General features: G+C 40.9%; 1 protein-coding gene across 2 annotated transcripts in view; it reads left to right on the forward strand.

Moving 5' to 3' along the window:
* The first annotated feature begins 2,572 nt into the window (after positions 1–2,572).
* The window catches only part of unc79 (unc-79 homolog, NALCN channel complex subunit), a 45,500-nt gene continuing 34,934 nt past the window's right edge, over positions 2,573–13,138 (forward strand). The window contains exons 1-4 of one of the 2 annotated variants that reach the window (XM_088433499.1): positions 2,573–2,717; positions 6,914–7,034; positions 11,416–11,729; positions 12,440–12,610. In XM_088433499.1, the coding sequence (XP_088289625.1) occupies positions 2,696–2,717; positions 6,914–7,034; positions 11,416–11,729; positions 12,440–12,610 (628 nt within the window). In that variant the 5' untranslated portion in view covers positions 2,573–2,695. The remainder of the gene's footprint in view (positions 2,718–6,913; positions 7,035–11,415; positions 11,730–12,439; positions 12,611–13,138) is intronic. The other variant, XM_088433500.1, reaches the window with a different exon arrangement.

The raw sequence follows: 13,138 nt of genomic DNA on the forward strand, positions 1-13,138 counted from the left end.
TTCGTAAATTAATGCTGGCCACCCAATTTTCTTTAGACAGCTGTTTCATTCTCAACGTATTTGGAAATTTAACAGTTGTCCAATATGAATTTTAACAGTTGTTCAATAGGGTTGTTGATTGTGTACTTCTGCACAACACAACCGAAAGTTCCAACGCTCTTGATAAAGCAAAAAAAAAAAAAAAAAACACTACTCAACCCTGACAAGGCACATGTCCATCATGTGAAGTGAAATTCATGTCAGGAGGTCTGTCACACAATATACACGAGAAATTGCTCTTGTATGTGAAAATGTTGCAAACCATACAAAGTATGGGCATGATGAAAGCTAACTTAACTTTTTCACTGGTAAAATAAATCACAATGATTCACATTCTGAGATCTGAACCTTTGCAAATGAAATGCTGCAATACAACAATCATTAAAATCAACAAATAGGCATTGTGAGGTGTGCACCCAGAGGTAAGGAGGCAAGCAGGCCTGGTGTGCTCGATAATACTGATTTAATATACATATGTTAAATGTTAACTTGGTTGAAAACTTCAAAAGGTGACAAACCAAAAAAAATCCAGTAATAAATGTCACGGCTGGGCCTGGCGACGTGAGGCGGTGGAGGGACAGGGGCTCAAAACGCAGGAGGACGGAGAGGGTTTGCTCAAACAAAAGTGCTCTTTTAATAATAAAACAGGGCAGGAAAAGCAGAAGACAAAACTTGACAAAGTAGCAAAATAAATGGGGAACGGAATATAACTCACGAGACTAAATGGGACCACGGAGGAAGACTGGAGGACGAGTACAGAGGCACAGGGAACACGAAATGACGAGGTACAATAATCCAACAAGAGCAACAGAGGGACGGTGGTTTAAATACAAGGAGACTAATTACTGACAACACACTACAGCTGGACGGGGACAGGAGGCAGGGGAACCGGATAGGCTAACACGAGAGGAGCAGGGGCACATGGACAACAGGTGGACGAGATAAAACTAACGAGACTGAGAGGCAGATGCAGGGAAAAACACGAATGAATGACGAAATGAACCAGGAACTACTTAAACTAAATCCAAAAACCTGAAAACCCCAGACAGAATGTGACAATAAACATTGAACTAAAAACAACAACAAAAGATAAAACCTATAAACTCAGGAAGCCATAGCAACACAAGGATGACAAGGGATTGGTAGGGACACTTTGACAGTATGACAGACACAATGACCAGACAGGAGCTGAAAGGAAACTGGAAACTAAATACCCTCACATTTAACTAGACAACACGGAACACCTGGACAGGAAACAATTGGAATAGGGAGCTGATTGGCCAACACAAGGAAAGCAGGTAAACGCAGACAGGTGGACACAATCACACTGACAATCACAGACAAGATGGGAACAAAACATGGAACTTAAAGACATGAATAAAAAGCCCACATAAACCCAGAACCGAAAAGAACAGAAAATCCTGACACTAACCCATTACAAAAACTGCCAAACATCAACGGAACATGACAGACAGACTATCAGGTTATGTTTTTCGAATTTATGTGGTTGTTGACTGCATGTCTGTGTAATTGCACTGCATAATATCATGTCTTTCAAATCAGGTTTCAGTATGATGAAGGGCAGTTGTACATGACTTCAAACTATAATCATGATATTAAGCATGTTTCTAACAGTTTCTCACTGGATGGGTATCTATTTACTCTATAATCTTTTTGCGTAACTATCATTTAATATTTTTCTCCCAACATGAAGGAACAGGATGTTGCTTCTCATCAGCTGAATATGAGATGGAAATTCTCCAAAAAACTCTTGGCGCCTATTCAGTGCTTCACTCAAAACCCTCAAGTCTGTTTATGTTATACTTTAGGTCTCATTCTGCAGTGCCTACTTTTAAATTTGGTTTCATTTATTGAACCATTCCATTATTTTTTTAGATTAATAAGAAGTATCAATAGTAAAACAAAATGTAAACATAATTTTATGGAAAATGTCATTTCATGATATTCCAAAAAATATTTTTCAAGACATGTCATGGTGCTTCTTTCAGCTAGGTTGCCATTAATCTGTTGCGTGTTTGCCTATATGCATTCGGAGGACACGGGACATGTCCCCCAAAAACAAAACTAAAACAAACAAACAAAAACAATAATAAAGATACAAATGCTCAGTATTTCCCTTGTTGAGTTATTTCGAACAGTTTCGAAGGCGATGTTGGATTTCCTGAATGGCAATTTGTCAACGCAGGATGAGTCCATTTGGAAAGGTGTAGTATCTGCACAATAAGCTTCCTCTTCTTTTTTCCCCTTACCCGAAAAGTATCAAATTATTATTATCCAAACAATAACGATTTGCTGAATCAAATCTTGTTATTTTAATATGACTGAAAGCACCGCACAGGGAGCGAGAGCACAGATATAGTGCACAAATCCGTCGCGCTCAGTGGTACGATCAAGCTGAGAGAGAGAGAGCGAGAGAGAGCGAGAGAGCGAGAGAGCGAGAGAGCGAGAGTGAGCGAGCGAGAGAGAGAGAGAGAGAGAGAGAGAGCGAGAGAGCGAGAGGGAGCGGAGGAGGGGGGGGGGAGTGTGTGTGTGTGTCACTTTTCCACCAGTGAGGGACACACAGAACATTGAAGGGTGCAAAAAATATCCAAATTAAATTGACAGCGTGGCTTATGTCTCCACAAGTGTCTCCGCAATGTCCACCAAGGCAGAGCAGTGTGAGTATTTCAATATATGTGTTTCTTTCATGTTATGTAGGCTACAATATATATTTTGAAACATTTTTGTTTGTTTGGGAGAAAGGACGTGGGGAGCTGTCCTTGGTGATGATGAGAGGTCGGTTGCCAAGGCAGCTTGCAACACGTTCTTACTGCAGTGGATGGCTGGAGGACCCGACGTGTGTGTGTGTGTGTGTGTGTACGCGTGTCCGTGTTTGAGCGTGTGCTCGTGTGTCCCCTCCTTTCTCACTCCTCCGCGGTTCTTTACATCTTAAAACAAGTCCGTCGATCGTTTGCACGGCATTTTAACTGACAGACAAATTGAACTCAAATGCGACAAATACATTCGTGATGTTACTGTCAAGGTCGATTGTGTGGATTTTTCAAAGCAATATGGTGGCATGAAGATTTCTCATTAATATGCCGGGATCAGGCTCGTGGCGAGCCTTTTCCTCTTTCCTGCCTGTGAACAGGTGGAAAAACAACATGTATTTCTCCCTAATCCTTACACGTATCCAGCCAGTAGATATTTACAAGGTGTAAATTATGTGTCAAACTAGTTTGTATAGGGTTAAAAAGTTGTGTTGATGGTGCTGTCCATTGGTCAGTAAAGTCATGTGGTGCTGCTATTCCTGTTAATTTTTAAAAATCGGAATTGAATGTGAACTAGGGTGATCGTGATAAATGTGTAAGGTGGGCTCTAAGATGGAATGATAGAAGTAATTACTGTTTGAATGTAGATGTTTCCAGACAAAAATTGCCTGCAAAAACACTAATACATTGCACCCAAATATAGCAACCTTTAGCTATTCCTCACATGTATGCCCTGTATAGCTTTCACAAGCACAGTATATTCATAAGGCATCTGATCGATCTGACGATGCTTTGTATGAAAAGACAATCAGTTTTATTCCAGAGGACATACAGTTAAAATATATTACTGTGCTTTGCAAAGTCAGTAACAACATCAATAGTTGAATGATCAAAATCAGTACCGTATTGTTATGTATAGTGCCTTCCAATGGATGCATGTATAAAAATGTATAAAAATGTACACGCTGCATTATAAAAGACCTTCAGTAAGTAGCAGGTAACAAGAATTCCCTTAGACTATATTTTTTGTAACTGATCACTGATTCAATAACAAGATGGGGCAATGTGTCTATTAAAATAACTTGTTTATTCACTGCATATACTCGTGTATCATTTATAGAGTATCCACAAAAAAATATTTATGTAATATTTGTAAAATAAAGCACTTTTGCCATGATTTAACAATATTTCCAATGCACTGGTAAAACATCAATGACTTCTAACAGGCATTCAAGAACTGGTCAGACAAAGTGAAAGTTCGGTCAAGTAAAACAAAAATAACAAAGGAATAATGAGACAGAAATACTGGATTCTAAAACTTACTCTAATTAAATTACTACATTGTTATAATTATTTTACAGCATCAAACATGCGGTTGAACTGCATGTTACTGCAAATAAAGAATTCACGCTACAGAAAGCATTCCAATACTTGAATATGAACAGTCATACTCGTGCAAATAAAAGGGGTAATGTTGGCTTGCGAAAATTTCATGCAACTTATGACATGCGAAATGAATCAATGACATCATTGATCGCTGGGCAAATGGTGACATTATAGCTGAATACCAATCTTGTACAAAAAGGCAAATATCGACTGATCATGATCAAGCGTATCAGATTGGTGGCGTCAAGTTTAAAAATTACAGTAACTCTTGTTGTTGAAAATACACTTAACTTATCAAGGCAAAAAATAGATTTGAGGAAAAAACTGCAACAACTATTTGCAAAAGCACTTTTTAGATGAAGGAACCGAAGCCCTAATAATGGCAGTAGCCTGTACTGTGCACCCTGTGAACATTTGTACTGTATGTGTGTCAACATGATGATTATAATTTTGTGTGTTGTATGTGATGACTTATCCCTGTGTGTATCACTTACTGTATATCAATTGAAAGCTTAATTTTCCATAGAGAGCATGCAGCACATGCCACATATGTGCCATGCAACTGACTAGCAGCTAGTCCAGGGTGTGGGCTCTGACTCATCTGTGATCTTGAACTGTATAAACAGCAGAGGCGCAGTGGCAATTGGAAATTTTGGGACTGCTCCCTAACCGCAAGTCAATTCCAGGATGACATGGACCAGTGATTTTGTTTTTTACTAGTCCCTTATTCCTAATTAATTTCGAAAAAAACACAGCTGTAGTTAAGAAAAGAATTACAGACTTCTGTTCAACAAATAGCTGCCTGCACAAAAAGTGTGAAGTAGTGATTCATGGCTTATGAATATTGTTATTATTAGCTGCAACAACATCAGTGGTGAAGGTCACTAACAGAGGGTTTATTTAGGGACTGCGTGACCCCAGTCATGCAGTTGCAGTGAGGAAGTGGTTCTGGTCTTGAAGTAGGAGAAGATGTGGTCTTCTTACTGACAGATGAGAAGGAAGAGAATGAAGCAGGAGCCAGTAATAACTAGAACAGTAGCGATTGAGTCAGACTGCAGACAATTGTATTATGCATCGTATATCTAGGCATGAAATAAGTGGTTTCGCAGTGGTGTCTGCAGTGTAAGCTTTGCGCCTCATGTAAACACATGAAATCGTTAAACTGCGAATCGAGGGCCTGCCGATGCTTACAAATGGTCTTTGAACAACAGTTTGTGTACTAGAGTGACAGATTTCTTTAGCCTTAATATGATCTGTACAGAACCATTGTCACTGTTTGGCCTGTACAATGTTTGTTGATTGCCCTGTAAAAAAAAAAAAAAAGTGGAGCCTGCATGTTCAGTTTATTTTCACATTCCACACGCGCTATAGGAGTAGTCATGTCAAGCAAAAGAGGAAAGAAACCTGTGTCATGTAAGTCGCATGTAAGAGAGGATTTTGGCAACTAGCGGTGAAACGAGTCCTCAAATAACGCAGATACTTAAAAAAAACCTATGCGAGCATTTTATTTCTGGTTTATATTCATGTATTTATATTAGTTTAATGTGCACTGCCATGCCAAAGAAGCAGCAACAGCAAAGCATATGCCACATACAGGCTTATGCCACCAACGCGCTACATAAGCCAACTTGAAAATAAACACATCAAATACTAGATGGACATCAGTCTAATAGCCTCAGTAGGATTTTATTTTGAAGTTGTTTCTCACAGTAGCCGTTGCACAATGATTAACACACAAGCACATTCATAGATTAGCTTCTACGGCCAAAACCGACTTCTTAAGTGATTCCACAAGAAGATTGGCTAACCTGAGTTTACAACAGCTAATTGACCCTCATATGATTCACTTGGCCAGACCCCACCATTTAGAGCTGGGGTCTTTAATTCTGGTCATTGAGGGCCTGTTTTGTATGTCTCCAGGCTGAACGCACTCGATTCAAATAATCAGACAATCAGCAAGATCTGCAGAAGCTGGATAGCAAGCTTGATCATTTGAATCAGGTGTCTTGTGGCAGGGACACAAAGAAAAATATCAAGGACACCACCTATTGAGGACCAGGATTTAAGACCGCTGATTTAGAGGCATACATATGCAAAGTTATAGATCCAATATCCATCTGTCTATCCACCTATTATTTCTACTGACAATTTAGTGACAGAAAGTAGACATGGCTTTAAAACGGGTGTACCTATCCACACAGGCTAACATTACATCACCCGCAAGTAGAATTCTTCTTCCAGCTCCTTTTAAATGGAAATTTTTTTGACAAGTCAATCTGCTGCATCTACATGCCATGTAGACAACATGGGTTTGTCTGCGCTGGATTTAAAGAGAATGAGGGGAGACCCTTGGATTGGATGGATCAATGAATGAATGGATGGATGGATGGTACTTTTGCTTGCCTTGGGATGTTAACCAATATTCTTTAGTGCCTTTTGTTGACCCCTATAAGCATTAGATAACCAGAACCCTCAAGCTTCATGTAACTTCATAAAAATAGCTTAAAAAGGTCACTTTGGAGAGGGCCAGAGGGCAATGGAATCACAGCCTCTCTTTAATTTTGTAACTTGAACATCTGTGGTACATGCATGTGGGAGATATGTAGTTTTACATTTTATGAATGTGTTTCAAACCAATATTTATTTTGTTCAGCTCACAAAGTTTGAGTCTCAAATTGTTAATCTGCTTGTCGTTCTGCTCTTTATTTTGTCTCTAGTTGCATCTAAGATACGATACTTGCAAGAGTATCACAACCGTGTGCAACACAATATTTACCCTGTGCCCTCTGGAACTGACATTGCAAACACATTGAAATACTTTTCTCAAACCCTGCTCAGGTAAGTACACTGCTCTGGAACCAACAGGTAACACATTTCAAAATGTCTGGTATTTAGACTTCTACACTATATGGTCAGATAAGTTGTGTGTTGTTGTTTTTTAGCATAATCTTTTTTGGACCCTTTTTTAACACAATTATACAAAATAAAAAGCACAGAATAGAGTCATCAATAAGCAAAGCAAAGGAAGCTAACCACCACAGCACTCAAAATGCGAACATATGTTAAATGTGAAAATGACTGAGATGTAGCTCAAGGATGTTTATTGATTCAGTGGTCAGCTGCTGAACAAACACTTCCCTGGTTTGGCCCTCCCCGAGGGGCCTACGGAGGACTGCTCCACAATTGTGGGGTCAGCCCATTCCCACGGGTGCCGTGAAAAACGGAGGAAGAACATCATCCTCCAGCGCAGGCTAAGTGAGCGGCCATTTTAGACACGGTTTATGTCGCCATTTGCCGTCTCTCATTAAATTACAGGATATTCCTGCATGTGACTCCAAAGAGAAACTAGTACAGTATCCACATTGTAAATTGGAGGGATTATTATACCGTGCTCCATGTTACAATCAAATGAGTGCAAAAAAAAGGATAATGAAATATCTTGGTAGATTATTTCTCGAATGAAACAATGCTTCCTTCCGTCTTCGTGTCAGAGGATGGGTCCTGATTGTTGTTTGTGCTAATGAGCCAAACAGCCGATCAGAGTACCCGACTTTTTTAGAATTCTTGGAAGGTGTGCTGGAGAGCGCTCCCACTGGGGACTCCCTCATTCTGCTGGGGGATTCAATGATCACATGGGCTATGACAGTGAGACCCAAAAGGGCATGATTGGGATCTGAACCCAAGCAGTTGTTTTGTTATTGGACTGTGGTCATCATGGATTGTCCACGACAACAATGTCCATTTGTGCACTTGGCACAAGGCCACCCTCGGCCGCAGTTTGACGATCAAATTTGTGGTCGTATCATTGGAAACTCGGGTGAAGAAAAGGGAGTAGCTATCAAATGATCACCACCTGATGGTGTGTTGTCTCGAATGGTGTGGGAGGATGACAGTCAGATCTGGCAGACGCAAATGTATTGTGAGGTTCTGCTGGGAACTTTTAGCAGAGTCCCTTGTCAGAAGGAGTTTCAACTCCCACCTGTGGCAGAATTTTTCCCACATCCCCGGGGAGGTGGTGGGCATGGCGTCCAAGTAGACCATGTCCCATGTCACCATTGTAGAGGCGGCTGATCGGAGTTGTGGCCCTTAGGTGGTCTGTGCCTGCTATGGTGGCAATCCCCGGGCCTGACCTCAACTCAGAACACCGTTAGCTGGTGGAGAGAATAACGAGGTCAAAAAACTCCTCAGTGGCAAGGCCCCAGGGGTGGATGAGTTCCTAAAGGCTCTGTATGTTGTAGGGCTACCCTGCTTGACACCCCTTTAAAAAAATCGCATGGACATCAGGGACAGTGCCTCTGGACTGGCAGGCCAGGGTAGTGGTCTCTTTTTTAAGAAGGCAGACCGGAGGGTCTGTTCAGGTTATAGAGGGAGCACACTCCCCAGCTTCCCCGGTAAGGTCTATTCAGGGGTGCTGAAGAGGAGGGGGCGTCAGGAAGCCTGGCCTTCCCTGCTGAAGTTGCTGCTTCCGTGACCCAACCCCAGACGAGCAGTAGAAAACGGATATAAGTATGAATAAATAATTGATATAGAATTTGTGGGATATAAATTAGGCAGTAAAATCCCACAGTTGTTTTTTCATCTCTCCGGGTGGCCATCTTGCTCCGGACTGAAAATGATGTCACAGTTGCTTAGGGCTCAGGTAACAACCAATCATGGCTCTCCTTTTTTTCCTTGTTTAGTCATGTGACATTCGAGAGCTGAGCTCTTTTGTTACTACTGAGCTATAATCTCAAAATGTATCTAGTACTATTCTGTATCGCCACCGATGGTCAGACTTGACTAATTCTTCATGTTTGGCTGTGGCTCAGTCCAATGTGAGCCACCACTGCAACGCTGCTGTAACGATACAGATACAGCAGAATAGATGCCGAAACCATTTCATGAAGTCTCAAGTGACTTTGTCAACTAAATGAGATAAGGAATTAGTCGTTTCTAACAAGCTCCAACCTGCCCCATTATTTTACGGGCTTGAGGAAAAGGTTATGCAAGACATATTTTTTTTCCAGATATAGAATGAAAAATATATTTTCTAATATTATCTGACCATTGTATCAGTAGGAAAATTACGATTATGCTTATAATTACTGCAACACACAGTCGGTTCTTTTTTTAACTGATAGTTTAGGGTTTGACAGTCAATGTCACGTGTCTGTATCAGTGCATTTCTACATGTGTTTTATGTGTATATGTTTGTACTTTTTGTGTGTATAGACACACGCAGTATGTCTGTGTCCGTGTGTACCAGTCCAGTGGATGTGTGCGAGTGTGTCTGTATGTTGTTCATGGTTCAATTCAATGATGTATTCTGTAAATGAGAAATGGGCAGTGAAAAAGTCAGAGGTACAGTTTGTGTATTGACTTGATACTGTAACAAAGATGTACAGTGGATACAGTGAACGCACCCTTGTTAAAAGAAGAGGGTTTTCTGATTTTTTTTTTTTTTTAAGATCAATAGCCCACAAATCTTCCCCTCTTTTCAACTGCATTTTGAATTGGTTCAGAAAAAGGCCAAACCCAACCTTAAGGAGAAAAAAACATGCATGTAAGTTAATTGTCTTGGAGGGCTTCAGATGAAAAAATAGACTCAAAATTTAACTTATTAAGCATATTTTTGAGGATGTTTGGACAATCATGTAAATCACGGTTCACAGTAAGTTAGGGATATTGTTATTTGCATGAGTGCAGGTATACTGTACACTTAGTCTATCACAATATCCCTAACTTATTGTGGACAATAATACACCAAACAAAATACAGAAATTAAGATGGGATACTTTTATTATTTTGATTAATAGAACAAAATAATTCTGTTCTATATTTCCCTCCCCCAAATATATTTAGTTTCTAATTGGATTGTATTAGTTATGAGTTTTTTTAAGATAAGGTTTTAAAATGTATTGATCAAGGTAAGGTTTTTCCCATCAGAACAATCTTATATTATTAGGGGTGTGTTCATTTTGTACATCCACTGTAAGTGACCTACCAGTGCAACTTCAAGGGGATAAGTCATAAAATGTTCCGTTCGGCTGCTAAAGCTCAAACTTTCAATGTGTAAAAGTATAATCCCCAATTCTGATTTACCATCCCAGTTGTTCTTTTAAAGAAAAAGTGGCCTTTGAACAAAAGATGCAACAGTCTTTTTAATCTGGGTTCAATTCTTTGCCAATAGAACAGCTGTAGTTCTTCATACGCTGTAATGTGCAGTAAAAGAGCAATGCTCTCTGGCCCCCTTCCCCTCTCCCCCCCCCCTAGATGCTCCACACTCAACCCGACAAGTTTTTCTTTTGTTTTATCCCTGAAGATGCAATATGTCCACCACCTTCCCCAGGGGACAGCAAACACAATTGTCCATCTTGCATTAGCTCACAAACATAATCGTTACCAGTCATCCCCCTCGATACAACCTATTCCTTTGTCATTCTAGTTTCTCCTCTACCGTAGACTAGTGGCATTTATTTTAGAAACCTGAATCCATATGCCTGTTGGATCTCATTATTTCTCCCGATGATACTGGTGCAGTATCATATTGTATGCATACGGACATTATTTTTCTGGTGCAATAAACATGTGCTGTGAAATAGGAGCACTTGATCTAACCTCACACACATGTTTATTACTGGCTGAAGCATGTTTCAAAAGTGTCACCTCTGTATTTTCCCTGAGCCAATTTGGTGTCACTCCCATCCTTGACAGCCCCACTAAAGACAAGGAAATTTCAGTTTCGTTTTGTTTTTTTCCCCTCCCCGCAAATTCCACTCCTGCACATTGGCCTTTTTGCATGGTAGCCGTCGCTGATTGGATGAAGGCAGCCAGCAAGGGGCAGACGTTTGGTCTGTCCCTTTTATTTGGAGAAGTATGGGGTTGCCACTGAAAACATGCCATTTTTTATAGTTTTGCTCCTTGTCACCAGATACGCATGAGATGCAGTGATCATCGCAATATGTGCTCACATTTTTTTGTTTTTGTTTTTCCAAGTTTGACCAATCAAGACAAATTGAATTGAAAGTCACTGTGAACAGACCGAGCAGGGCAACACAGTCAATTAGTGGGACACTGCATCCTATGTGGGGTTTATCTGGGTTTGTTTTTTTCTATTTACGCTGTCTCTGTAGTGCCATTTCAATGTAATGTGCTGTTTTTTTGTGTCTTTGTTGTCTCTTTTTTTCCCTTGTTCCCCTTCCCTCCCTTCCCCTCCCCTCCCCCTCCCACCCCGGAGCAGCATTCTGTCCCGCACAGGCAGGAAGGAGAACCAGGAAGCTTCCAAATTGGCCGTGCCCATGACCATGTGTCTTTTTCCTGTGCCATTCCCACTCACCCCATCTCTAAGACCACAAGTCAGTTCCATCAACCCTACAGTTACTCGCTCCCTCCTTTACAGCGTTCTGCGCGATGCCCCGTCAGACCGCGGGGGGCAGGGGCAGCAGAGTCGGGACGCTCAGCTCTCAGAGTACCCCTCTCTGGACTATCAGGGCCTGTATGTGACCCTCGTGACCCTGCTTGACCTGGTGCCCCTGCTGCAGCACGGTCAGCATGGTGAGTCAAGGCCCCAGTGCACCACTGTTTGTCATCATCACCCCCCCCACTCCCCGAGCCGTCTGGCCTGCATGAAGCCACTTCTGCTTTTTTGGCCTCTTTTGTAACGGGATGGAGAGCAGTCCCGCTGAGGATCTTGAGGGATGCATGGGGTGATTGGGAGCACGCTGGATCCTGTCAACCTAACCGTTCATAAGCCATTGGACACACCAGCCATAGGCCTCTCTTCTGTGCATCATATTCGACCGCATGTTTGTTATGTGCAGTGGGAGGAAATGTTTATGCTCATGTGAAATTACGTTACGCTAAATGGAAAACGTATGCATACTGTCAGGCAAAGTTTGACATTGTTAGTATACCAGGGAATGATTGCCAGTTTGTTTTTTTGTTTTTTTTCACAGTCAGTGCTCTTTTTTTTCTCATGAATATTTTACCCCTGTTAAAGAAAGCCAGAAAGCATGAAATCCCATCACCTTGACTAGAATGCTCCACTTTTCCTGAGTGCAAACTTTACTTTTAGCAGCTTTTCAAGAAAGCCTAGATTTCAATTGTTCTTTTTTATTGCTATACTGCTAAATGATGAAACGTTGTTCGGTTTTTTAGCATTGTGGCTGCGTACAGTATGTGAGTACTGTATGTACAGCTCATTGAATGAGTGTCTGTGTATCTCTCTGTCTGTTTTTTGTTTGCCTTCTCCTCTTTCTCATCAGATCTGGGCCAGTCCATATTTTACACAACAACTTGCCTTCTGCCCTTTCTCAGCGATGATATTCTCAGCACTTTGCCCTATACTATGATCTCCACTTTAGCCACATTTCCCCCTTTTCTCCACAAAGACATCATTGAGTACCTCAGCACCTCTTTCCTCCCCATGGCCATATGTAAGTATCGTATGCCCAAGTAAATATATTCGGATAAAGCATGATAAAGGGTCAATATCCATCAAGTATAGGAGCCCTCCCTCAGAAAAAGGAAAACCTCTGAATCATTGCAACTTGGAAGTCAGCTCACATTTTCTGGAAAAAATTTGAAATCTTAAAGATTTAGTTGAACTTGATGACTTACTATAGTGATGGTAATGTGATGGTTGTTCGTCGCTATGTGCCCTGCGATTGGTCGGACACCAGTTCAGTGTGTCCCCTGCCTACTGCCTGAAGACAGATGGGATAGACACCAGCAAGCCTGCGACCCTATTGAGGATAAGCAGCTCTAGAAAATGGATTGAGGATATATTCAATATTATTTTAAGCCGCTGTAATATAATCTTGATTTAAACATACATCAATTCTTTGTCTGCATACTGTATACTTATAATTCAAATAGGAATAATCTTAAATAATAGTTAAATATAAATTGTAGGCTCAAAGAAAAACTGTTCTGAAGGAGTAAATGGAAATGTACTGAAAAAG

Source organism: Hippichthys cyanospilos, chromosome 14 (assembly GCF_059441005.1).
Source record: "Hippichthys cyanospilos isolate Australia breed blue-spotted pipefish chromosome 14, RoL_Hcya_1.0, whole genome shotgun sequence".
Lineage (NCBI taxonomy): Eukaryota > Metazoa > Chordata > Actinopteri > Syngnathiformes > Syngnathidae > Hippichthys > Hippichthys cyanospilos.